At 45.9% G+C, this 25,773-nt stretch overlaps 1 protein-coding gene across 20 annotated transcripts in view; it reads right to left on the reverse strand.

Moving 5' to 3' along the window:
• Positions 1 to 25,773, reverse strand: part of RBFOX1 (RNA binding fox-1 homolog 1) — a 2,063,692-nt gene that overhangs the window by 1,779,199 nt on the left and 258,720 nt on the right. For 19 of the 20 annotated variants that reach the window (XM_060648405.3, XM_060648402.3, XM_060648403.3 and 16 more), the window contains one exon: positions 11,051 to 11,110. In XM_060648405.3, coding sequence (XP_060504388.1) covers positions 11,051 to 11,110 — 60 coding nt within the window. Of the gene's footprint in view, positions 1 to 11,050; positions 11,111 to 25,773 lie in introns of those variants that run through there. The other variant, XM_060648408.3, reaches the window with a different exon arrangement.

A 25,773-nucleotide genomic window follows, 5' to 3' on the forward strand; every position in this document is an offset into this window, starting at 1 on the left:
CTCGGGTATCAAGGACTCTCCCAATCCTCCTCCTGGATCTCAGGCCCCAGATCACTTCCTCCCACAAAATGATAATCCAAACTGGACCCATGACGTGGATCTGACATTCTGGTGTCACTATCAGCTCGCAGACATCTAATAACGAAAATCCCTAATTTTTACACCTCCATCCTTCCCTCATCTCTCCTTCTAGTTTTACACAACATAACCTCAGCCTCTGGGATTCATATCCTGGGCTGTCACCTGGTACCATCAGCGTGCTGGACAGCTATGAAAGCAAGCAGATCTCTGTGTGTCCGGGGTGGGGCGGGGGTAAGGCTACAGCCGTTACACAGAAATAGGTCTATTTATGCTCCCTTTGCCAAGAACCTTGGAAGACTTATGTTGGGGAACCCACCTTCAACTGTGCAAGTGCAAATGTACTGTGAACCTATGAGTGTCCTGAGACTTTCGAAGGAGGTCCACCTGGATGGCAGGTAGAGATCCTGCTCAAGCCTGAAGGAGGCCGACCACTGCCATGCCACCAGCTTTTTTCCATCTCATGGCCTCTGAAATTCTTCCCCTCCTCCAGCCAAGGACCCTCAAAGGAACCAGAGGGATCTTCACAAAAAGCCAATCAGATCACCTCCTTCAAAACCATTCAAAATCTTCCATTGCTTTGGGATAAAGATCAATATCCTTCCTATGGCCTGGGACTTCACAATGTGGGCTGCCACCTATCCCGTCAACCCTTTTGACCTCATCTAGAATATTTCCCACCACCCCCCACCCCCGATCCTTCTCTGATCTTAAGCCACTCTAGTTGACCTCTGAGAGTGCCTGGAAATAATGTGGCCATAGGATATTTGCACACACTGCCCCTCTGCCTGAAATCCTCTACTCACTGCCCTTGCCATAAGACCTCAGCTTATGAGTCTCCTCCTGGGAAAACCTCAGACAGACCTACCGTCTGGGCCAGGTTTCCTTGTAATAGGCTGTCCCAGAGCCGTGTTCCTCCTTATGGAACACTTATCTCTGCTTATAGATATCCTCTAGGTAGGATTATCCTCTAGTATACTTAATCCGCCTCCCACTGGACTGTAAGCTCTAGGAAGATAAGCCAGGTGCGTCTGGGCTTACCATTACAAGGAAAGCAGCCACGTGGGGTCTGACGCATGGCAGGTGCCCAATATTGGATGGGTAAATGAGTAAACAGATAGATTGATGAATGAGCAAATGAGTGGATGAATAGATGGGTGGATAGGTGGGTGGATCACTAGTTTTTGTTGACATTGGTTTCTGAGACTGATCATTTTTATCAATTATAAAAGGTTGAGAACATCAAAATACAAAGCAAAAGACTAATGAAGGGTGAGAAAAGCCAAAGTAGGAGCCAAACAAAACAGTAACAATGATGTTGGTGGAAAGACAGGCTCACCAATTCATTCACTCACTCATTCACTCACTCAGAAGGTCCTGAGCTCCTACAACACACAGGCACTGAGATGGGTCTCGGGTTGCAGGGAGCTGTTGGAGGCCACCTTGTGGATGGGCTTTGGATTCAGATCATGAGGTATCACTTGGTTTGACCAAGTTCTGGTCTGGAATAACCCTGGGCAAGTATGTCTCCATGCTTAACACCTACCAACCTTCCAGGATCAGACTATTGCCCTTTGTCCCCATACGAAGGAAACAGAATCTTGGTGGCCTGAAGTCTGGCGCTGACCTCCACTCGGTCTCCAGCAGGCTGACTTCTGCCTCGAGTAGAGGATGGCAGGCATTCACATTCCACACCCATCTCAGACAAGCGACAACAGAGGACAGGATTTGGCTCGATGTATTTTGCTAGTAATGGAATAGACTGATGGCATATTGGAAATTCACATTTAAAATAGATCTCTCCTTTCTGTAAAATGAGATACCATCTACCAATTCGGGTAATGAACATCTAACTTAAATCCAAGCCACAGGCTGGGAGCACGGGCCCAGGCATGGTCCAGCATGTTCCAGGTGGTCCACCCCATCCTGACACATATCACCGAGCCCTCCCCTCTTCCTCCCACTTATTTTGTTTCTTCGTAAAATCGTTACTGAGAATATTGAACTACCTTACAGAGATGTATTTACTCCCCTTATCTTCCCTCCGTCTCTCTTGATTAAAAGCTATGTGTGATATTTGTAGTTATCAAACATCAATATTTGGCATGGATTTGTGGAATGGAGATGCGGAGAAGAAAGGAATCCGACCATTTCTATAAAGGGTAAAACCCTGAGCAAACAGACCGCATTTCTTATTAGGGGCAGTAAAGAGCAGAGACTCATTTCAGAAGGGACCAGTCAGGCTGCACCCCAGCAGGCTTTGTGAAACCAATGCTTGGGGCTCAAAATTAGATTCCAGATTTCATCAGGAGAGGCAGCTCCCTTCTGAGGGTAGGGGAAGGGGGGAGAATCATGTAGCCTATCTGAAAATTTTTAGAGCCGGCTGAAAGACAGCCCTCTTCCCCAAGGAGTTACGTCCAGCACTCAAACTGGGCAGAGCTGAAATACTAATGAGTTAACCTTTCCTTAGGGCCCATCCCTAAGGCTCTACCTACATTAATACATTTAATGCCCACAACAACCTGATTCATCAACTCCATTTTACAAATGTGAAAAGTGTGGCACCAAGAGGTCCAAATACTTGCCTGGGCTTACACAAGAAGGAAGAAGAAGAGTTGGGGGTCCAGTCTGGTTCACAAGTCTGTGCACACAACCACTCCACCACACCCCCTCTGGCCTCTCCATGGCAGAGCTGCTTGTCCAGAATCCACAGTATACTGTGTTTAAGACCTGCTGCCATTCTGGAAGCATCCTTGCATCAGGTCCCCACCATCACTGAGTACCTACATGACCTTTGCCATGTTAGCAGATCCATGGTGTACCCCTCTGAATGAGGGTAGTAATAATCGCACCTGCCTCCCAGGATGTTGTGACAATTCACGACATATGCATTTAAAGGGCTTAACATACAAGGGAGATTCATATGCTTTCATTGTGGGAGTGGTAATGTATACAACTACTGTGGAAAATGTGGGGGTAACATCTACTAAAACTAAAAACGTCTCTATTATGTGACCAAACAAATACATCCTTGGCATCTTCCCGAGAGAAATGGATAAATCTTTCCACCAAACAATGGATACACAAGTGCACATACCCCCAAACTGAAAGCAACCCAAATGCTCATCAAGAATTCTAGAGAATGATGGCAAAGGCAAACAATGAAATACTATTCAACAATTTCAAGAGGAGAAACGACTGATACATGCAGGAACATAGCTGGATGTCCTGGGGATGATGCTGTAGGAAAGAAGGCTGATGAACATGTACTGTTGGGGCTTAGGTGAAGTTCATGAATGAGTAAAATCGATCTTTCATAATAAAGTCAGGAGCGTAGTTGGGGAGAGGTAGTACTGACTTTGGGAGAGGCATGAAGAAGCCTTTTGGGGTGCTCCAAATCAATAAGACTGATTCTTCCACTCATTAATTTTGTTAACAAGTATTCATTGAGTGTCCACTGTATTTGAGACACTCCCTCAGGAGGGAGGGAGAAGACAAGACCCCCACTCCCAACCTCAAGTTGGATGCTAATATTGGAAACTGTCAGTATCACTGTGTCTCCAGGGGGCATAGCCATCCTCAGGGATTTGGAAAAAATCACTAAATAGATTTCCTTCTTTTATCTGGCAGAAAGCAGTGGGGAGGAAGGGCAGGGATACTCATCAGAGCAGCAGACCTCTGCACTCACTGTGCCCGGGGTCACTGGCACCACTTAGCATTTCATCCTGGCAAGCCTGGCTTGCTTTAATCAGGACCACGTGGCCGAAATCATGTGCGACATTTTGAAGGGAAAGAATTTAAGCCTCCATGTCTCACTGCCCCGAGTATCAGCTTTGTCCTTCTGCTCTTAATGCTGTTATCTCGTCCCCACACTTGGTTTTCTGCCGAGCAGATGCTATAGAAAGGCATATTAGCAATGAGAAGCAGAGCGTGCCTGGAAGCCTGGGCACCGAGCTGGTGACCCCTCTGCTCCGGAGGCCTGCTCCAGGGGGTCAGAGGAGTGAAAAATGCCCAAGAGGAACCAAGGCTTCCTCCAGTCACTCAGCTCCTAAGCCAGGTCCCAGGGAGATCTGTCTAAAATGCAAATCGGATCAAGGCAATCACCAGCTTAAAACCCTTCTGTAGCCCCACACCAGTCACAGCAAAAACTCAACTCCTGCCCATCACGAAGCACCGAGGCATGCCTATTTCTCTAACACCCCCTCCTCTAGAATCTGAGTCAGACTAAAGTCCATGCCCGTGGCAGTCCTTCTACCTAAAACCCTTGCCCCTGCAACCGCTGTGAGGATCCCCCTTGTCCTTCACAACTCTAAGTGACACTTCCTCCATGGAGCCTTCTCTGACCACCTATTTGTGCCACCACCAAATTCTGTATTCTGCCTCCACTAAAGCAATCAGATTGTGCTTCAATTATAGGTTTCTTTTATTCATGGTTTTATTCCGTCATCACTGCAAGCCCCTTGAAGGTAGGGTCTGGGTCTACTTCACTTTTGTATCTTCTGACTCTCAGTAGTGAGTACAAGAGTTTAAGAGAGGCGAGTGAAGGGAGGGATAGATGAGAAGGAGAAGTGAGAAAGAAGGAGGTGAGGAGGGAAGGGAGGAAGGGAAGGCAGAGGGTATCCAGGGGATGCAATAACTCAATAGAACAGAAGGACTTGGGGAAAATCTTTGAACAACACTTTTCTGATTGATCTTGATGGATGATTAGGAACTTTTGCAGTCAGGCTTCAGTGGGGGAAGTGGAGCAGAGGTGATAACCTAAGGAAAGGTGCCCAGTCAGGGAGACCAGGACTGGAGGAGTGCAAGATGGGGTCCAAATGGCATGCTTGGAATCAGAGGAGTTTGCACTCTATTCTCAGAACGCACAGAGCTACTGAAGCATGCTCAAAAGGAGAGTCATGGTCAAGCATATGAGGCTGCTAACTGAAGAAGGCAAAGTCCAAAGCAGAGGACTGGTTAGAGCTGGTTGTATAATCCAGACGTGCCATAACAAGGGTGTGAACCAGAGCAGTGGGTCCACTAAGGATATGCCAAGGGAGAATGGACAAACTTTGGTGACTTCAGACTGGGAGTAAGCTAGGGAAATACAAAGGATGCTGGGGGACAGGAGGATGGTGAAGCCTTTGAATACACAGGAAGGAAAGCAGTGGGGGATGCAGGGGAGCGGGCAGTTCTGTGTTGGCTACTGTGTCTCCATGAGATACCTGGCATTGGGATGGCACTCACGCTGCCACTGTCCCCTAACTACTAATCATGACTAAGTCTTTCCTTCTGAGGAAAGAAATAGCCTGAGCACCACTCCTATTTGGCACCTATAAATGTGGTGTTACCTACTTCCCATACCTGCTTACAGACATCACAACCTGCGATCAGGAGGTTGAGAGCCAAAAGAGCCTGGTAGACCCCCCATTGGGAAGGTAGATAAGGAAGCTGAAATCCTTGGAGGTCTGGAGGCAGAACCAGGGACGAAATCCAACCCAATGCACCAAGGCTCCTGCTCATACATTCTGCTGCCTCTTGGAGTGTGAAACGGCACAGGACTGTCAGCGCTCACAGTGATTATGAACCAGAGCATAAATGACGAACAAACCTGCCTCAAGAAGAAACTGGCTCCTTTTTTTTTTCCTTCTGGAATCTTGCATCAAACCTTAGTCAGTCCCCAGTGGAAATACAGGCTGGGTGAGTGCATGTGTGCGTGTGCGTGTGTGTGTGTGTGTGTGTATGCTGGGGTGTGTACAAGGAAACAGGACTGTGTTTTCTTCCAAGAGCTTCACATCCACCCCTCTAAACAATACTGATCACTTTTGCTAAATTCCAAAAGGTGGCAGCATTCCATTAAATATTCATTTGCTGTGGTGGCTGCAGCAGGGAGTGTCCCACAGAATACAAATGGGGAGGAAGACACCCAGAGAGCTGGGTGTCAGGAATGCTGTAGAGTCCAGCAATGATGGGGGGACTGGGGCCTGGGGGAACTATGAGCCCTTTACTTGGGGAGGAAGAGGAGGATGCTGCACGGAAAGATGCTGGAGTAGAGCACTTGGCCCAAAGACCAAGAGAAAGCTAGATTTGTCTCAAGACTTTGATGAGCAAGTATCTGGGGTGGAAAGACCAGGTTTATGCCACGGATCATCCCTCCCCAAGAGTGGGGGCAGGACCCATGACTTGCCTCTGACAGAAAATTTGATGGAATGCCTCGTGCGTGATTATGTGAGGACATATATACGTAGCACTCCATCCTGCCAGCATGCCCAAATAGATTCTCCTGCTGGCCTTGAAAAATTATGCTGCCATCATGTGAACTGCCTACAGAGAGGGCTATGTGGCAAGGAAGTGTAGGAAGCTTCTATAAGCATACGTCCTCCATTCTGCAACAGCAAGGAAATTAATTCTTCCAACAACCAGTTGAACTCAGAGGAGGACCCCAAGCTCCAGATGAGACCCCAGCTCCAGCTGCCATCTTAAATGCAGCCTTGGGAGACTCTGAGAAGAGGACCCAACCATGCTTGTCCACAGACCTTTGATATATGTTAACTGAGATAATAAACAGATGTTACTTTAAGCTAAGTTTCTGCAATTTTTTGTACAGAAGAAAATGAATATAGTATATTTCTGTGACAGAGGAATAGAGACGTTATGAAATGCATCTCTGGAATGAAGGAGAACAAAGTAGAAACTTGGACTCTGACACTTAACTGAACTAGGCCTCCAGTATGATCAAGAAAGAGAAAAGAGTAGTAGTGTTCTTCATGCTGGAGCAGGGTCACTTCCATCCATTTTAGGACACATTCACTCCAGAGTGAACCCCAGAATGGAGTGTAAATCTGCAAGTTTCTTAGCCTCATTTTCCAAGTGCTTCCCATCATGTGACTATTGGACTACAAATGACCCCGATATTTAAAGACAGGTGTATGTTAGGCCTCCAGCATATCACCTCAACATAACCATTTCATCTGATACCTAAGCAAAGACAAGTAGCTTTGACCAGGTAGGATGTTCACCTTCCCTGCTGACTTGAGAATCATCCCTACATCTAAGATCTTCCCAGAAATGTTCCTTGCACCATTAAACAGAAGCGGGTGGCCTCGGTGCAACTCAGCTCGGGCAACAGTCAAATCCAGATTGAGTCCCAGATATACCACCCATTAGCTATGAGACTTTGAGCAAGACACTTGACTCTGAGGCTGGTCTTCACCTGTGGAAATGGGGCTAGGGAAAGTTCTTCCTTTGGTGGGCTGTTCTAGGTATCAATGAGATAATGCATTTGATACACTCAGCACAATGCCAGGTACCTCGTAGGTGCCCAATAATGCTATCATTATTGTTATGTCCTGGACTCTGGACACAAGTGAGTCACATCTGCTGTATCCAAGAAAGGCTCTTTCTGGGAGGCTTTCCCAACTGGAAAGCTGGAGGTCAGAACTGGGGAAACTGTGTGGCAACACAGGGCAGGGCAGTGAGTAGAAGTGGTGGCAAGATGCCAAAGCCTGAGACTTTCTGGCCCCTGGGGCAGCCAAGGACAAGAAAGTCTGTCTCCAGGCCCTGGTTCAGTCTTCTGAGCCCCATTTTCACTCTTCCAAAGGGACTGCAGCATTTCTATGACAACTAAAAATAAAACTTTAATAAAATGTCATCAACTGCCCTGGGCACCTCACTTAAAGCCTAAGACTCACTTCTTCATTTTATAAATAGTCACTATCAATATCATGACTACTACTACTACTCTTACTATTATCAAGGAAAATTACCACTCACTGTAAAAAATAAATAAATAAAACTTCAAGAGTCCAAAGAAAAATGCAAAACTACCAATTTAGTTCAATTCCCCATCTGCCTTTCTGACACCTCTCTCTGCATTCAGAGACAGGGAGATATATGAATATAATTGCACATAATTGGAGTCATATGATATATGCTGTATTTCTCACTCAACAATATGTCATGAGCATCTTTCCAAGTCCATAAACATAAATCTTCACCACAAAATTCTAGCAGCAGCTTGGCTTGGACTTTATGGATGCATGTAATTTACTTAAACAATTCCTTATTGATGGCTATTGAGGCCATATCTTTATTATTATTTTTTGCTAATACAAGCATCCCTCAACAAATATACAAACACAGCTTCTTGCATTCACACATTCATCGTCAAGGTGTAAATTCCTACAAGTGTGATTACTTTATCAAAGACTAAACATGTTTTATGCTTTCAAACACGTGAGGTGGAATCATCGGTCACCACATGTTGCCACGAACCAAAAATCACAAAAAATGACTCCTTCTACCTGTGACACATTAGGCTGGGAGACTGATCCATGGATTCCAGCCAGAAGGACCCAGAATGGCAGTACTACGAAGGTCAGAGGTAGGGAAGAAGGGGTGGGTTAGGGTTGCTGACCTCAGAAAACCTCTAAAACTCCTCAGCTTCCAGTAGAAAAAGAAACAGGATACCATCTTTACTTCCAGTGGAGAGAACCCATCAGCCTTAATGAGGTGGGGCTAAGGGCCAGAGAATATCCAACCCAATCCAACAAAACTGAAAATCCAAGGGGGCAGGGGTGCTCTTCTAGGATCCTGGCAAATGGAGAGATCTCAGACACTTTTAGTCCTACTGTGGATAACGAGCATTAAAGTGGGTGGGGGGAGGTTTCTCCACATGCTTTCATCTTTCTCTTTAAAAGTTCCTGCACAGCATAACCAGCTTCAAGACTTGTAAGTCACTTCCCTGTTCCATGCTCCATTTTCTCACCTGCAAAATGGGTTTGGTATATTTATGTTTTCTTTCCACAGGCTTCATGTGAGGTTACTAGACTCCTGTGTGCCATAAAACACACAGTTATTTCTAAGATCATGAGGAGTGTGGTACTCAGCCTCCACAATGCCCCCCAATGATCCCTCCTCTGGGTATCTACATTTGTGTGTAGCCCCCTACAACAATTTCATCGTGGATGGTTTGCATGAGTAACAGAATACAGTAGAAGTGAGAGCATGTGACCTCTGAGGATAGGTCATAAAAGGTGTCAGGGATTCTGCCTTGCTCTCTATTCCTCCTAGAGGGCCGTGTCATGAGGACACCCAAACAACTCTATGGAGAGTCTCCAGAGGAGGAGCTGAAGCCCCACTCAAGCCTGAGGATGATGGTGATGCCAGTTCTTTAGAGACCCTGAGCCAGAACCACCCATCTAAGCCACTCCCAAATTCCTGACCCCAGAAACTGTGAGATAATGTTTGTCCTTTTAAACCACTAAAGTCTAGAGTACTTTTCTATGTGCCAAGAGATAAAATACACTTTCGTGATCTAGCAATCATTTCCCCATCTACACAATGGGGAGACTACCACAGAGACTGGATGTGGAGTTGTGGACACTGACGCAGTGCAACAGAGAGGGAGTCCAGGCTGTGTGATGTTGGACATATTCTCTACTTCACTCAAGCTTTGGTTTCCTCATCCACAAAATGAAGACAGGACCAGCACTTACGTGATGGGGTCATTGAGGGGACTGAATCAGCACAGAGATCAAACACTTGGTCAAATGCAAAGTGGGACAAGACAGCTAGCTGTGTGGTGGTCATTTCTCATCATGCTTCCTCTTCTTCCTCCTCCATTTGGCATCACTGGTGACCCCTTCTTTCAGGTGATCCAGCAATGAGTTTATTGTAAAAACCTAGCCTCAAAAGTCATTTGGGAGGAACAGATAGAAGCCAAGAAGTGGGTCCTTCGAATGTCTAGTATGCACCAAGTATCAGCACAGACTGGGTCCTAGGTGGGGAGGGGGGCGGGCACACCAACAAGAGATCACACACAGATGTTGCCCAAGGTCATGTGAATATCTTTTTAAATTTTTTTTTAATGTTATTTGTTTTTGAGATAGAGAGAGAGAGAGAGAGAGAGAGAGAGCGCGCACGGGTGAGTAGGGGAGAGGCAGAGAGAGAGGGAGACACAGAGTCTAAAGCAGGCTCCAGGCTCTGAGCTGTCAGCACGGAGCCCAATGTGGGGCTCAATCTCATAAACCACAAGATCATGACCTGAGCTGAAGTCAGACACTTAACCAACTAAGCCACCCAGGTGCCCCATGAAATCTTTTGATAAAACAATTTACTCCCAGCCATGCTCTTATCATCACCACAATATCTTGCCATATCTACATTATCATTACCTCCAAACTTAGTCCATACTCTTTTCTAAGTCAACTCATGTCTTTAAAAAATATTTTCTAAAGACATTTCACGTCATTACCATAAATAGAAAGCCAGCATTGCTTGCCATGAAGACAACAGTCAAACTAAACACATCGTGACTAATACAAAGCAACAACAACAAAGGTCTATGGGCCCTTTGAAATCATCTCATAGTCACTAGCGACAAACAAACATAACACACTTTCGGACCGTACCACACAGTTCTCACATCCCAAAGAGGACGAGCAGGAGTGTTTTGGGAATTGCAGTTACAGGGAGTGTCCCTGCCCGCTGTGTGCCTGGATGACATGTGGAGGGAGCATAGAAATCCACATCTAGCACCAGCAACAGTCCTATGTCCTAATAACCCAAACCTTGTACCAGGACATGGGGCTTCAAAGCACTCATCAACATTCCTATGGGGATAATCCCTCCATTTCTCACCACCCTGGGGTCTGTCTCCACATCAAGAAGCAAAAAGACCAGCCCATGGCCCCTCTACCTGTCGCTGTTGCCCCAGATGTGTCCCCCCAAGTGGGCCTGGCTCTTCTCTGAGGGGAGAACTCAGCTTTCCTATCTTGTAACACAGACTGAGACTCCGGCCCCAGGTGCTTCCTAATAGAAATTCTGTGAGTGCCTGGGAACATTTATTCCCCTCAAACCCAGTTACTTCTCCAGCAAGATCAGTTTCAGGTAAAAACCAGTCCTGGTGATTGATGATGGAGAGCAAGGAGGCTGAAAAGGATGCAAAAGCGGTTTCTAAATCTAATGCGTTCAGCAAAATGCTTCTACTTACTGAGTCTTGTGGACTGTTCCTGGCACTGGAGAGGAGGGCTGAGTTCTCACATTTGTAGTCCTGGCAAAAACAAAAACAAAGACAGGTGGAGGAACCCACATTGAAGACAAAATTCCAATTTGGAGTAGCCCAGTTTAGCATGACCCACGGTCTCTCACCATTTTTAGTCATCCCACTTGCTTTCTCTCTCTCTCTCTCCTTCCAACCCTCTCCTGGAGTGGGGGGTGGGAGGTGTTTAGACCTGCCCTGCGCAACACAGCAGCCACTACTAGGCACCTACAACTAGTGTGAGCTGAAATGTGCTAGAAGTATGTACTACCTGCTGGATTTTGAAGACACTAATGAAAAAAATAAATTGATTGTAAAATGCCTCATTAATATTAATATCCCATTAATATTTGTATATTGATTTCACATCAAAATGATATTTAATAGTATATTAAAATAAAGTATGTTGTATTTAAATATATAAATATATTGTGAATATTTAAAATAAAATATATTATTATAATTAATTTCATCTGTTTCTTTTTACTTTTTAATGTGGCTACTAGAAAATATTAAATTACATGTGTGGTTCTCCAGACATCTCTATTAGGCAGCAATGGTCTAGACTCTTCTCTAAGACTGGATACTCCCCCACCTGCCCCAGCCTGAGGGCTGCACCCTGCCACCTCATGACTGGTCCAGGCTGACTTTCCACAGCCTCACCCCGCGCCCTCCCGCGCCCTCCCCTGCCCGCTCCCTCCCCCGCAACAGCTCCTGTTCCTGGAGCACCTGCACTGCTGTGTGCCTAATGCTCTTCATGTACTTTGTTCTTTAACCCTCACAAGGTTATCAGAAGCAGGTCTCCATCCCAGCCCCGTGCTATGGGCACAGAATCACAAAGAGGCTGAGAACCTGTCTGAAGTACCTGGGCAGGGGTGCAGTGAAACCAGAGCTTAGACCCAGATGTGAAGGGATGGATATTCACTGTGCTGTTGTATTTTCCCCTGACACCTTTCCCACTTCTCCGTGAGGCATAGCACATGGGAGCCATGGGAGCACATGGGAGCACATAGTTACAGTCCGTCGACATCCAACCCTCAAGCTCCAAATTGTTGTTAACTCCATGTCAGTGGGGTTTGACCTGGAGTCACCTCTTAAACCTCCTGGGCAGAGAGAGAGGTATGTGTGCATTCACACACAAACGAGGGAGACAGAGATATAGAAAGGTATCAAGAGAGACAGAGGAAGAAAGACAGGAAGAGAGAGAGAGAAGAAGCTGTCTACTCTCCTGTACTAGCCACAAGTTACTTACACCCATGAACAGAGTTCTGTCAATAGTTTACACACACTGACAAAAGGAAAACCTCTCAGTATTTCCCTTTATTGCAGTTTTGCCAAAGACATTGGTCATGGAAAAATCCAGCAACCATAAGACCAAAACTGTGCTTGGACCCCTCCTTCCTCTGCATGGGAGATGGTCCCCATGCCACCCACCCATTACTGAAGTGATTAACGAATTCAGGGAGGGAGGGAAGGATGGATTTAAACACAAATTATGCCCCTCGCCTTCCAGCAACTGCCTAAAGCAGCAGCCTTAGAGGGGAGAGAGGAGGAAGATGTTGCCAAAAGCATGATTTTGCAGACAGATGTACTTATTCTCCCTCGACAAATGTCTGTTGTCTGAAAATGGCTATTTTTTCTTCCTTGTCTCTTGGTCCCATTTTCTATAGAGGCAAATAGAAGCTATGCTTGAGTGGAGTTCAGGCCTATAACAGATCTCACCTAACGGACAAGTTCCAAGTGTTACAGATCCCCTGGGGTCTGTGTGGTCCTTTCTTTGAAAGGGACCCAACCCCCCTGCCTACTTCCAGCTGGTCAAGGGATGCACCAACTACAGAGTCTCTTTCAGGAATAGGGACCAAGACACATGGAGAAAGTCTCTGGGCTCCTGAGGTCCAAAGCACTTGTATTCAAAGCCACTCTTGGCTCCGTAGCAGCCATTACTACAGGAAGGTCAAGTGTGGCTTCAGCCAAATCTAAGCCTTCCAGAGGAAGCTGACCAGAAGAAAGGAGAGGGGAGGCCCTAGGTGAGCTGTTCCTGCCACAGTGATAAGAGTCCCCAGGCCTAGAAAGAGACCCTCACACTCAAGTAGGATCTTATCTGGGAACTCTCTCACCTGAGCAACTCCTATCCAGCTGTCCCCTCTAGAGACTTGCCTCCTTCTCTTGGCTCCTTCCTCACCTCCCAAGCCCCTCCCAGCAGCCAGCTGCCCAGTCTCCTACTTAGCTGAGGATCCCTCCTTGTGGTATTTCCACCTCACGTTCGTTAGTCTGGAGCCTTCACCCCTAAGAGGTGGGAATGGCACCAACTCAGCCCACTGTCCTCAGAGGACTTCTGATACCATTAGACCCTTTCATACCCTGTGATTGTGTCTGCTCCATACTAACTGGCAGCCCCCCACCCTTTTTTACACAGTCCCTGTGTTATCCTGAACAAAGCAGCTAACTACACCCAGTTCCCTGTGCCTGTTTGCATCCTCACCTTGGAAACAGTGACAAGCACCTAAGTGGGTTCTAACCCAGAAGCAGACAACAGAGAAGGAAGATCTCTCCAAAAGAGGGGAGGCAGCAGGGCTGTCTGACATTGTTCTGGTTTCCAGAAAGCCTCACTTGTCTCCTTGAGTCCTTATAATAAACTTCTGTATCTTTTGACTCAACCTGGTGCATCGTAATGAAAATTTTTCATTAAGAAGGAGAAGATCTCTCTCTCCCCCTTACCACATCACTGAGTAGGACCCTAAGCAACCCAGAGTTGCTGCCCATCTCTTTTTCCTTTGTCCCAAGTGCAGTGGACCCCTTCCCTGGACCTCATTCCTGCCCTTGAAGTCCAGTATTCTGCCCTTGGAATTCATGCCCTCTTGTGTCTTGGTTGGCAGATTTCAAAAGCTGGGACACGGATCACCAACAGTGAGGACTCAGCCAGTTTAAACAATGACCAAGCAAGAGAGCCCCATGGGGCCATTTGGCATCACCCTATAGAGGATTTGGCATGAACTGGTGTGAGTTCCCAAAGAGCCGTGACAGACAGCATTTGAATGTGACACTCTTTGCACAGACATGACTTTTAAAGTCATTTAAACAGAACTCAGATAAACAGAAGGCCAAGACCACAGCTAATGGACAGAAGTTGTGCTGGGGTTTGGAGGCATGGTGGGTTCCTAAAGATGGATCCAGTAAGACCTGCAGGGACCCCAGTTGTGAAAGACAGGTGAGGTCAGTTTTCTAAATGCCCGCCAGGCCCGTGGTACCCAAACATGTCCCGACTACAGAAGTGTGAGACTCCTGGAGAAGTCTGGATTCTGGGAGACACAGGGCAGGGTGAGAAGCTGACAAGGCCAGACCATGGGCCCTAGGTGATCACAGACGATAGGCAAGTCCACCTTACCATGGAGGCTGCATTTGCCCAGGCAAAAAATCAGAATAACTCCGGAATGGCTGAATCAACTGGAGGACCTAACATAATCAAATCATGTAGATTTTTATCATCTCAGAGAGCTGAAGACCTTTCTAATTATGACCCAAACCCAAAAGCCATAAAAAAAAAATGAATAAAAATTTTCAAATCAGGTTTTCTGCATAAAAAAAAAAAAAATAAGACCATTGGGGCACCTGGGTGGCTCAGTTGGTTGAGCGTCCGACTTTGGCTCAGGTCACGTTCTCACAGTTCATGGGTTCGAGCCCAGCATCAGGCTCTAGGCTGACAGCTTGCTCAGAGCCTGGAGCCTACTTCAGACTCAGTGTCTCCTTCTCTCTCTGCCCCTCCCCCGCTCACGCTTTGTCTGACTCTGTTTCTCAAAAGTAAATTAAAAAAAAAAAAAATTTTTAAAAAAAGACCATAAAGTATAAGACAAAGGACAAGGTGAAAAAAATGTAACTCACTGAACAAAGGGATAGTTTCCATTTCTTGGAATTTCTGCTATGGAATGTCTGCACATGTGGAAAATGGCCAATGCCAAAGATATGCACTGAAGCATTTCTTTTTAATTACAAAATATTGGGAGCAACATAAATTTCCTTATTCAGAGACCAACTACATCAGTTATGGTGCATCCAGAAAACCTCAGAAAAGATAATGAGGCAGCTAGATATGGAATGATAGAGAAAAACAGTAAAATGCAGAGTGGTTCATATAGTATGCTACAATCTGTTCTTTGTTTTAAGATTATATGCATATATACTGTATGCACTGAAATCTCTGGAAGATAGATAAGAAACTGGTAAAAATAAATGGCTAATTTTGGAGATAGGAGCAAGTTGGCTGAGCAGAATGGAATAGAAGGGAAGTAGGGATTTTACACTTCTGACTCTTGTATATTCTGGGCATGTATTTTTGATGAACAATTTTTATTCTACCTTAAATTTTTTTTTTCAAAGAAAATAATTTAGTGTCATGACATAAGGCATTTCTAGCAGAACCCTTTGGGTAGGGATTCATTTCTTGCTATTGTCTGAAAAAAAAAAAAAAAAAAAAGTTAGCTCACATAATGTAAATGACTTGGGGGTTGCTTTGGAGGACAAGAACCCTGCCAGTGTGCTGTGAATGCAGAAACGATGGCATGGGGGGAGGGGATATTTTAAGGGTTTTTACTGTGAAGTTCAAGTATGTGGCACACTACACTTGCCCCTTGTGTTCTCAGGACAGGCAGTACTAATGGAGCACTGAGTTTTCCTGCTGAGCCCAGAGGTGTAGTCTAAGAACCCATCCCAACACAATCAGAAATGCCACCCATCCATGTATACTAACTGGTGCTCCGGCTGTAATCAAATCCCGTCCCTGGGTAGGATAGCCACACGTCAAAGCCCAGAAATCTGGCAGCAGGATCTCCATTCACATCGTCCCTCGGCAGCACCACTTGGTTCTAGGAAGAGACGTGGCATCACCAGCTTCCCAATGCCACCAATCCCTGCCAGTGCCCAGTAGGAAGGCAAGGAGGCATCCTACTTCCCAAGGCCCATCTTCTGAAAATGTCATCTAGGCCCTACCTGACACCCCCAGATCACGGAGTCCTTCTGAGAAAATGCCAGTTACCTTCAGCAAGGAAGTCGGCTCCCTGGTTTCCCCCAACTTAGAAAATTCCGTGTAAATGTCAGATTAAGCTCTTCAGTCTTCTGCTTTTAAAATGAGAGATAAAATTTAGCTCCCTATTCCCAGATGTTAAAATCTCTGCTTCTCCCCAGGGCAAAGAAATCAATGTGAGTAAGCTCTGTATTTTTTTTCCCTTGGAACACGACCACTTCCAGCAATTTATTTGACTGACTATGCCTTCTATTACCATGTAAATTGTTTCAGACTGCAGGAAAAAAAAAGTATTAATCTCCTCTCAGTAAGTCATAAAATAAAGAAATCAATTTCAAGGTCAATTTAGCCCAAATAACACCTGCTGCCCTTTTTTGTAACATGCAGACTTCTCTCAAACACTAGGCTGTTGTCTAAGGCATCAATAGATGAAGCTACGGAAAACTGAGTTTCACATCAGTCAGAGCAGCACCAGGGGAGACCCTGGGCCTGTGGCCTAATAGCATGGAGTATGAATTTGGAAAGGAGAGGGTTAACAGGTTCAGCAAAATGACCCTCTGCAGGTCAAGGCAGGAAAGTGGAAAGAGAGCCACAACAGGGGGTCAGATACAGTTGGGTTCAAGGCAGGAGTCTGGCTGATTTGCTGTGTGACTCTGGGAAAGTTACTTAACCTCCCTGAGCCTCAGAGTATGCATCTGTAAAATAAGTAAAATGAGGAAGACTGATCTTACAGGATTCTTCAACCCAGTCTATTGTGGAGTTTCTCAAAATTTAGACACCGTGGTCTAAGCGGCCAAGTTTATGTAGCTACCCTTTATCAACAGACAGGCTAGTGTGACAGTTAAGAAAACAGGCTGACCGCCAGTGTGTAAACCATCTTTGTTCCACTTGTGAGCCCCATGACTCTGGACAAGATACTTCACACTTACTGTCAGAGATCCTTTATCCAGAAGATAGAAGTAATGATGTTACCCATTTCTAGAAAGAGGCAACTACCATCTTCAACTAATGGACAAGTAAACTGGTCTAAGGAAGGTTAAACAACTCACCCAAGGTTGCACAACTTAACCGAGAAGGCAGTTCCAGGTCTGAACCCTGGAACCCCTGCATCCAAAGCCATTGTGCTGTCCCCCAGACCACAGTGCTTCCTGGTTTCCATGGCCCCATGATCAAAGTGTCACACAAACCCCAGAACCTCAGGCAGGAAATTGTAGCACACTAGGCTTTCTCTCGCACACCCTGTGAGTGAACGAGGCCTTTCCATCACACGTTCCCATTGCCTCCACCACCCCACAAAACCATCCGTGAAGAGATCACAGAATGGGGCCAGCAGCTTTTCACTGGCAGACCAGGACCCAGGAGACTGGGGAAGTCCATCTTCTGGACCTCTCTCATCAGGAATTCATTGTTTCTCCCCATCCTGACCCACGTGAACCACCCCAGCCCTGGCCTCACCTGACCTACGTCCTTATGCAGTATTTAGTTTTCCAGATATATCCAGGTGGTCCCAAACCATCCTCTCTCCATTTCTGCAAAAGCCAACCCTGTAATCCTACCTGTCCATCTAATCTGCTCCCAAGCTGTACTGTCCTACCTGTGAGACGCATCCCCTAGTGCCCATGCCTGAACTCAGATCACATTCTCTACAGTGGCTTCCACCAAGGCCTCCCTGGCCCTATTCTCTCCCCCGCTCACCCTCCTCTATTCCGTACCACTGGGATTATCTTCAAGTATAAATTGGTTATGTCATTCTCACTTAAACACACTTCCAGGCTCCCATGTCACTGAACACAGTGTTGGCCAATGTTTACGTGGGGATGCATTGAGGACTACGGTCCTTAGACATGTCACTCGGTCATGGAGACACTCAGCAGCCCACATCTGGCAATGGTAACTCTAATACAGCTACAGACAAGATGCCTGGACCTCCTAAAATATAATGCCAGAAAAGCAAATCCACAGTTAATTGAGCATTTACTATGTACTTCAATGTAGAATCACACAGCTAATTAATTGGCAGAAGCTGAAAAGGGCTTAGGCCCTGGGCCATAGTTCCCACTCACTTTTTAAGAGTTTTATTGTGATAAAATTCACATAACATATAATTCATTTAAAATGTACAATTCACTGGTTTTTAGTGTATTCACAGATATGTGCAACTGTCACCAGGGCCATTTTTAGAATATTTCGTCACCTAAAAAAAATCCCATTTAATCATCACCCTTTACCCCTCCATATCCCGCTCTAGCCCTAGATGACCATTAATCTACTGTCTCTATCAATTTGCCTATTCTGGACATTTAGTATAAAGGTACTCATACAACACACGGTCTTGTGACTGGCATAATGCTGTCATGGTTGATCCAAATTGTAGCACATATCAGAACTTCATTCCTTTTTATGGCTAAAAAATATTACACTATATGGCTAAACCACATTTTGTTTATCCACTAATCTTTTGATGGACATTTGGGTTGTTTCTGCCTTTGGCTGTTATGAATAACGCTGCTACAAACACTTGTGTATGCATTTTTGTGTGAACATATGTTTTCCATTTTCTCAGGTATACACCTAGGAGTATATAGGAATAAAGGAGTTGTCGGCCCTGTGGTAATTGTATGTTTAATTGTTCAAGGCAACACCACAGTGTCTTCCACAGGGTCTGCACCATTTTACATTCCTACCAGCAGGGTGTGAGGGTCCCAATTCCTCATCAACACTTGTTATTACCTGCGTTTTTTATTCTAGCCACCTTACTGGATGTCAAGTGGAACTGGATTGTGGTTTTGATTTGCATTTCGCTGATGACTAATATGGTCCAGCATCTTTCCATGTGCTTGTGGGCCATGTGTTTATCTTCCTCAGAGAACTGTCTTTTCAGATCCTTTACCCATTTTTAAGCTGGGTTGTCTTTTAATAATTGAGCTTTAAGGGTTCTTTGTATATTTTAGGTACAAGAGCCTGACTGGATGTATCATTTGCAAATATTTTCTACCATTCTTTAGGCTGTGTGATCACTGTGTGTGTGTGTGTGTGTGTGTGTGTGTGTGTGTGTGTGTGGTCACTTTTGAACAATGTCTTATACTAAAGTGGCTTGGTCATGTGGCTTACACTTAAGCAATAGTGGGACAGGTCATACATACTTTCAGTTTTCTCTCCCAGCTCCTGCAGGGGGTTAAGACTGGGACACAGGTTTTGAGGGCCTCTATTTAACCGAGTCAACACACAAACAAAAAATGCCAGGACTCAATACCACACAAATCAAGTCAGACTCTCTGGAGTTGAAGCAAAAGCTTTGATAATTCTTAAATCTCCCCAGGTGATGACAATGTACAGGCAGACTGTGAACCACTGGTCTAAGCCCTGGGTAAACGTTGTCTTTGTCCGGGAGGGAGCTGTCTTTTGAGTCAAGGTCAGCCCACCAGGCAGCAGGACATCTGCATGTAGTACTGCCAGATTCCCTGCCATGAGATCCTGCAGTTCTCATTTACCATGGCAGCTCCTGTATCTCCAAATGCTCTCTCCAAAGACAGGCAAGTGGATCAAGGCCTAGGATATTCACAAAGAAAATAGCTAAGTGCATGGATCTGGGACAATGTCTGCAAAGTTCAAAAACCCCCAACAGAGCCAAAAAGTAGAAACAATCCAAATGTCCATCAACAGATGAATGAATAGGCAAAATGTGGTCTATCCATGCGGTAGACTAAGATTCAGCCATAGAAAGGAATGAGGTTCTGATTCAGGCTGCAACACAGGTTAACCTTGAAAACAAACTAAGTGAAATAAGCCAGATATAAAAGGCCTCATATTGTACTATCGCACGGGCATGAGGGCTATAGAGACAGAGAAAGTAAACTAATGGTTTCAAGGCACTAGGAAGAGGAGAGAATAGGGAATAAAGCTTTGTGGATACAGGGTTTTGTTTGGGAAGATGCATGTATTTCGGAACTAGATAGAGATGACTGTTATACGATATTGTCAATGCACTAAATGCCACTCAGTCGTTCACTTCAAAATGGTTAATTTTATGTTAATTTTACCCCCAATGATTTTAAAAGACGAAATAAATCCCAACCAACCCAAACCTCTATCCCTTTGTCCATTTTTTTGGTGAGTTGACCATATCTTTTTCCAAACAAAAATAAATATATGAAACCACAGACTTCGACATACATCTATACAATCAAGAGAAGTTGCCTTCTCTATTAATCTCAAAAGCCATTAAAATTAATAGAGTCTGTATCAGGAATGTCTAATAGAGTTACCAATTCACTGAATCAAGAAACAAGCATGAGTGATAGCAGAAATGTGGTCCCACACACACACAATGAGAATTTCATCCTCACGTTGTGAGTGAGGTGCAGTTAAGTATGGCCTACCAGCCCATCTGTGGGGGCATGGATGGCATGTGACACCTGAGGAACGATATTCACTCAGGAGGGAGCAGCCCACCTGGCCATGCTGCCATGTGAGGGGTATTTTTAAAGATAGAAGCTTGAGAGGCATGGTAAAAAACCACTCTGGGAGAGAAATACCACTTCATCACTGTGCCCTTGCAAGGAAACTTAAAGCACACACACACAAAAAAATGTCCATTTGCACATAGGCAACAATGTCTGAAAGAGATGTAACGAGACAAGGGAAAGCAGGACATACAGACGTCTCTGTAAAAATGCTAGGAGATGCGGCATGGAGATAAAAGAGGGCATTAGTGATGCACGATGAAACTCGGACATTTTTCTGGCTCGAGATGCTGAACACAGCACTCAAGTTTTTCCAAGGATGAGAACAGCATGGGGCTGGTGAAGGAGACATGGGTTATTACAGGAGCTTTTGCAAGATGAAGTCGGGGAGAATGGCAAAACAAGTGAAGTGTTAAATAAATACTTCCTGAATGGAATCACAAGGGAGAACACTAAAATTAGGATGTCTGACAAGGGCTTTTTATCCAATCTGCTCAGGATTTCTTCAGGGTTCCTGAGAGAGGAGCTGTCAGTGACCCACATGACACCACGGGCCATTTATGCAGAAATGAGATAGTTGAAGCACGGGGCACTGGGCAGGCTGATTAGAGGGATGTGGACCTAACTCAATGAAACCAGCAATGCCTACGGCAGCCCTGAGACAATCCTAGAGACAAGTATCCGCAATGAAAGAGGGCACCAACCAGAGAATCACTACACTGCACAGGCTAAGAGAGTGGGTTCTAGAGACAGGCAGCCCAGCATTGGAGATCTTGCTCTATTTTTTAATCAATGCATGACCTTGAACGACTCACTCCACCTCCCTGAGCCTTTGCTCTCCCATGTGTAGAACGGAGATAATAGCTTTATCATAGGAGGATGTTAAATCAGACAAACATAAAAATCTAGTGAATTGTTAACTGTTATCATCCCATTTCACAAAAAATAAACCGAGTCCAAAGTGGTTCAACAGCATTCGTGGATGTCCCTAACCTATGTATTGGCTTTTACTGTGTACGTGGCATTTTGTGGCAAGAATTGTGGGTGAAACACGTTGTTTGATCTCTGTAACAACCTAAGTGACTCAGGAGACAGACTGAACCTCTCCCCAGCTGTGTGACCTGGCACATGTCATGTAATCTCTCTATGCCTCAGTTTCCTCTTCTGATAAAATGGGGATAGTAACAGCACCTTTTCCACAGGGCTGCCATGAAGGTAAAAGAGGTACTGTGTGTAAAGGTCTGAGGATAGAGCCTGGCACGTGCCAATAAATGCGACAATCATATTGTTAATGATATTAGCTCATCTTACAAATGAGGCCCAGACAGGGTAAGCAAATTGCCCAAGGACACGTAGCTGCTAAGGGAAGAGTGTGTGTGTGACCATAGTCCCTGCTCCTCTTTCTGAGTCTCTCAAGAGACACTTGGGGCTTAACGAGCCACCACTTCTTCCAGGAATTCCCACCCACCTGAGACATAACACAGTGTAGAGGTTAAGACACTGTGCTCTGTACTCAGATCAGCCTGGCTTCGAATGTAAGCTCTGCTCTTGATGTGGCATGTGACTGTAGCGGGTTCTTTCTTCTCTGTGTCCTCATCTTCAAGAGGGTGGTGGTGGGGATAAGAGCACATCAATTCCTCAATTTGTGACAACTGTTAATGTTTTCTGCTGGCCCTATGTAGAAGGTGAGATAGTGACTAGGCTAAGCTGTGCCATGGCCTCCTTCCACTAAGCTGCTCTAGATGCATCCATCTAGATGCCCTTCCGCCTCATCAGCTTGTCTCTATCCTGTGCCCCGCGTCCTGTCTGTCCCTGTGGCCCGCCAACAGGAACAACTCCGTGGGAATGTGGTCTGATACTCGGGGGACCCGGGTGTCAGCCAAGTCCCCAGGATTAGGGCTCTCTTGAGACTGCCTCCCTGCAGAAGAGGGAACCGTCAGCTCTTTTAACAGGGAAATAATTGCAAGTTTGAATGTGGATTCGATGCCGAACAACTGCAATTAGAAGCCGCCTTCTGTTCGGAACAACTGCTGCTTAAATGTAATCCCCGTGTCGTGCATAAACCCCAAATGAGTTTCTCAGCTTTACTTTCAACTACACTGACTGCATTAGAACGCCCTCAGTTCCTTTCCTGAAGCACACATTGCTTCCTATCGCTCAGCGGCTTCTCTCTGTTCCTAAGTCGTCCAAACGCCTTACCTGAGCCCTCCAGGCCTTGCATGTGGTCTGCCCCCTGCTCACCCTTCATCCTCTTCCTCCTCACCTCACCCTCTCTCACTCTGAGCTCCAGCTGTACCTGCTATTGCCCCAACACGGGAAGGTCTTTAGTTGCCTTCTGCTACTGGAACTCCTATGTACGGGGGTAAAAACAGCACCTTTTCCACAGGGCTGCCGTGAGGGTAAATGAGTTACTGCGTGTAAAGGTCGGAGAACAGAGCCTGGCACGTACCAATAAATGTGACAATTATATTATCAGTGATATTAGCTCATCTTACAAATGAGACCGTTTAGGTCTGCAATCCAAACACCTCCTCCAGGAAGCCTTCTGCAATGTACCACACTAAGTAAGGAACCCCTGTGACATACCCTTACAGCACTGTGTACATTGTGGCACTTCCTAAAGCTTGTGAGTATTCCGTTGTATTAGTTATTGGCATTATTTGATAATGCCAGGATTATAACAGGATGATGGTCGCCCCCACATAACTGTGTCCCATCCATGTCCCATGAATGCTTTGTTCTACCCCCAGCATAGGCACCAGTGGCACACACCAAGTACTCAACACACCTATGTGGAAAGAACAAGCGTTTAATCATGCAAATGGATTATTCTTCCTAATGAGTACAAACTGCTTGAGGTAGGACCTGCGTCTGAACCCTATTTCTGTTCCTCACAGAACCTAGCACAATCCCTAGCACGTAGGAGGTACACAGTCTGAATCAGCATTTTTAATCAAACTCATGCTTTAGTCCCTATTTTCATTTCTGTCAGGAAAGTGCCAGCCCAAGTCCCTGACAGCCCTTCCCCGTCCTCCTCTAGGTCCAGTCAAATGAAATCTGAGGGTTGTTAGCATGGGGATTTGACCTTACTTAGGAAGACAGATGACCCTTTCCATCTCATTAAAAAAAAAAAAATCCATCCTAGCACTGCCCATGCTGATATTCGTGCATCATCCCAACCTGCAGACCTCCTCAGAGGAGAAGTTGAAATAAAGGGAAATACCCCTTGCTTGGCTGGTCCCAGGAAAAACTCTGGTCTGTTCTCACCCCCTGCAAGACGGGGAAGTGACAGGGAAGGACTTGCCTCCATGTATAATGTTCCAGGCTCTGCCCTTTGAGGAATGGGATCATTAAGATGGGTTATGACATAAATGTAATGCCATCTGCTCAACAGCTTCCTGCCTCTGGGCTGCCCTTGGCTGGAATCCCACCAATTTACCTTTAATTAAACCAGAGTGTAGTTGTCCCCCAACCTGTTGGCCAGCAGTGGGATCAGGAGGCACTGCCCCAAGAGCAAAGTCGGGGCAGCATCAGACATCATGGAAGGTAACATTTCCACTTGCTCCCCGAAGATGGCACACTTGGCGGGGGGGCGGCTCAAGACCCACATAAAGCAGATGTTTGGAAGCCAAGAGCCTCCCTAAGAGAATAACGAGTGTTGAAGCAGGACCAGCTGGAGGCAGCAAGCCAGCCGAGCAGCCCTGGCCTTGGTCTAACGCCCGCCGTACTGGCAGCATGGCATCGGGCATGATTAAGGGGGGAAGTCTAAACCACCATGGGGAGAAGGAGGCACTTCTCTCAGTCCTTGAGAAGATCTGCAAGCTCAGTGGGCACTCATCCCAAAGAAACAGTGCCAGGCAAAGCTGAGACCCACGCAGCTGGGGATGTTTTCCCACAAGCTCCATTACCAATCAGTCCCTGCAGCTGCTCCCAGATCAGAGTGGAATCCAATCAGTCAATGTTCCTGGGAACCCAGAAAAGCAAGCCCACATTCCCTGCCTCTCCGGGCTCAGCCTTCACTTACCTGAATGTTGCTAGGGTTCCCCCATGAACCGGCACTGTGCTAGACCCAGCAAGACCGCTGTGAAGAAAAGAAGCACACTCCCTGCCCTCCCGGGGCTTAAAAGTCTGTTGTGGAAGATACTAAGGAAGTAATTACGAAATTGGGTACTTGTAAGTATGATAGGTGCCATCAAAGGAAAAGTCCAGGGTGGCACATCAATATCTGAAAGATGATCAAAGGTGGTAGAAAAAGTGGGGCTGGAAGCAATCGTGGCAGAGGCGGGCAACTCAGGCAAAGGCCCTAAGCTGGCATTTAAGAGATCAAACCAGTGCCCGTATGGCAGCAGAAAGAGCAGGATAAACAAGTCACAGGATCAGGGTCTTAGAGGCCATGCTAAGAACTTTGACCATTCTTGGAGAGCAGCAGGATGTTGGAACAAGATCAGAGGTGTTTGGAAAACCACTTTGGACTTGAGGGGTGCAGGAGTGGATGGGTGAACACAGTAGAAGGCTGCAAGGGGGATCCAAGAATCCTGATCCTATAGATGAAAGGAGAGATGTGGAGGATAAGGTGTTGAGGGAATGACTTCCTAGAACAGAAGAATTCAAGGGTATGGAGATTGAGGGAGGGGAGGAAAGGAGGACTCCCCAGCTTCTATAGGAACACGTGGGCAGCTGGTTGTGCTGTTCCCTGAGCTGGAGGAGAAGATGAAGAGCTCCATGTTGACCTCGCTGGAGAATTAGAGATGTGTGTGCTCCATGCGCTTGAACCTCTGGGGCTGAGGGGTTGGAAACAACCTGGCCCTGTGGAGTCTCATATCCATTTAACCTCCATTTTCTACATGGCTCATTATTGGTGCTTCACAGAGGGGTTCCTCAGGATTTGTTTAGTATCTGCTGAGAACCATGAAGGCCTCAGAACTAACAGCTGTCAGAACTAAATTAATAAAACAACAAGGCAGCCTTTTCTTTCTTTCCTCCTTTTTCTTCCCCCCACCCTCCCCGCCCCCCATGCCCAGAATTGCTGTGCAGGAATATTTGCAGAAAGCACCTCATCTCCCACTGGCTTTTCATGTTTTAAAATTGACAATTCTTTCATTCCAGTCAATAAACTTCTAAATGTCAAACCACGGATGGGGTTTTCCTGGCGGGGTTTGGGGTCCAAGGTCCTTTATGAGATGCAAGAGGGATGA

Source organism: Panthera onca, chromosome E3, assembly GCF_046562875.1.
Source record: "Panthera onca isolate mPanOnc1 chromosome E3, mPanOnc1 haplotype 2, whole genome shotgun sequence".
NCBI lineage: Eukaryota > Metazoa > Chordata > Mammalia > Carnivora > Felidae > Panthera > Panthera onca.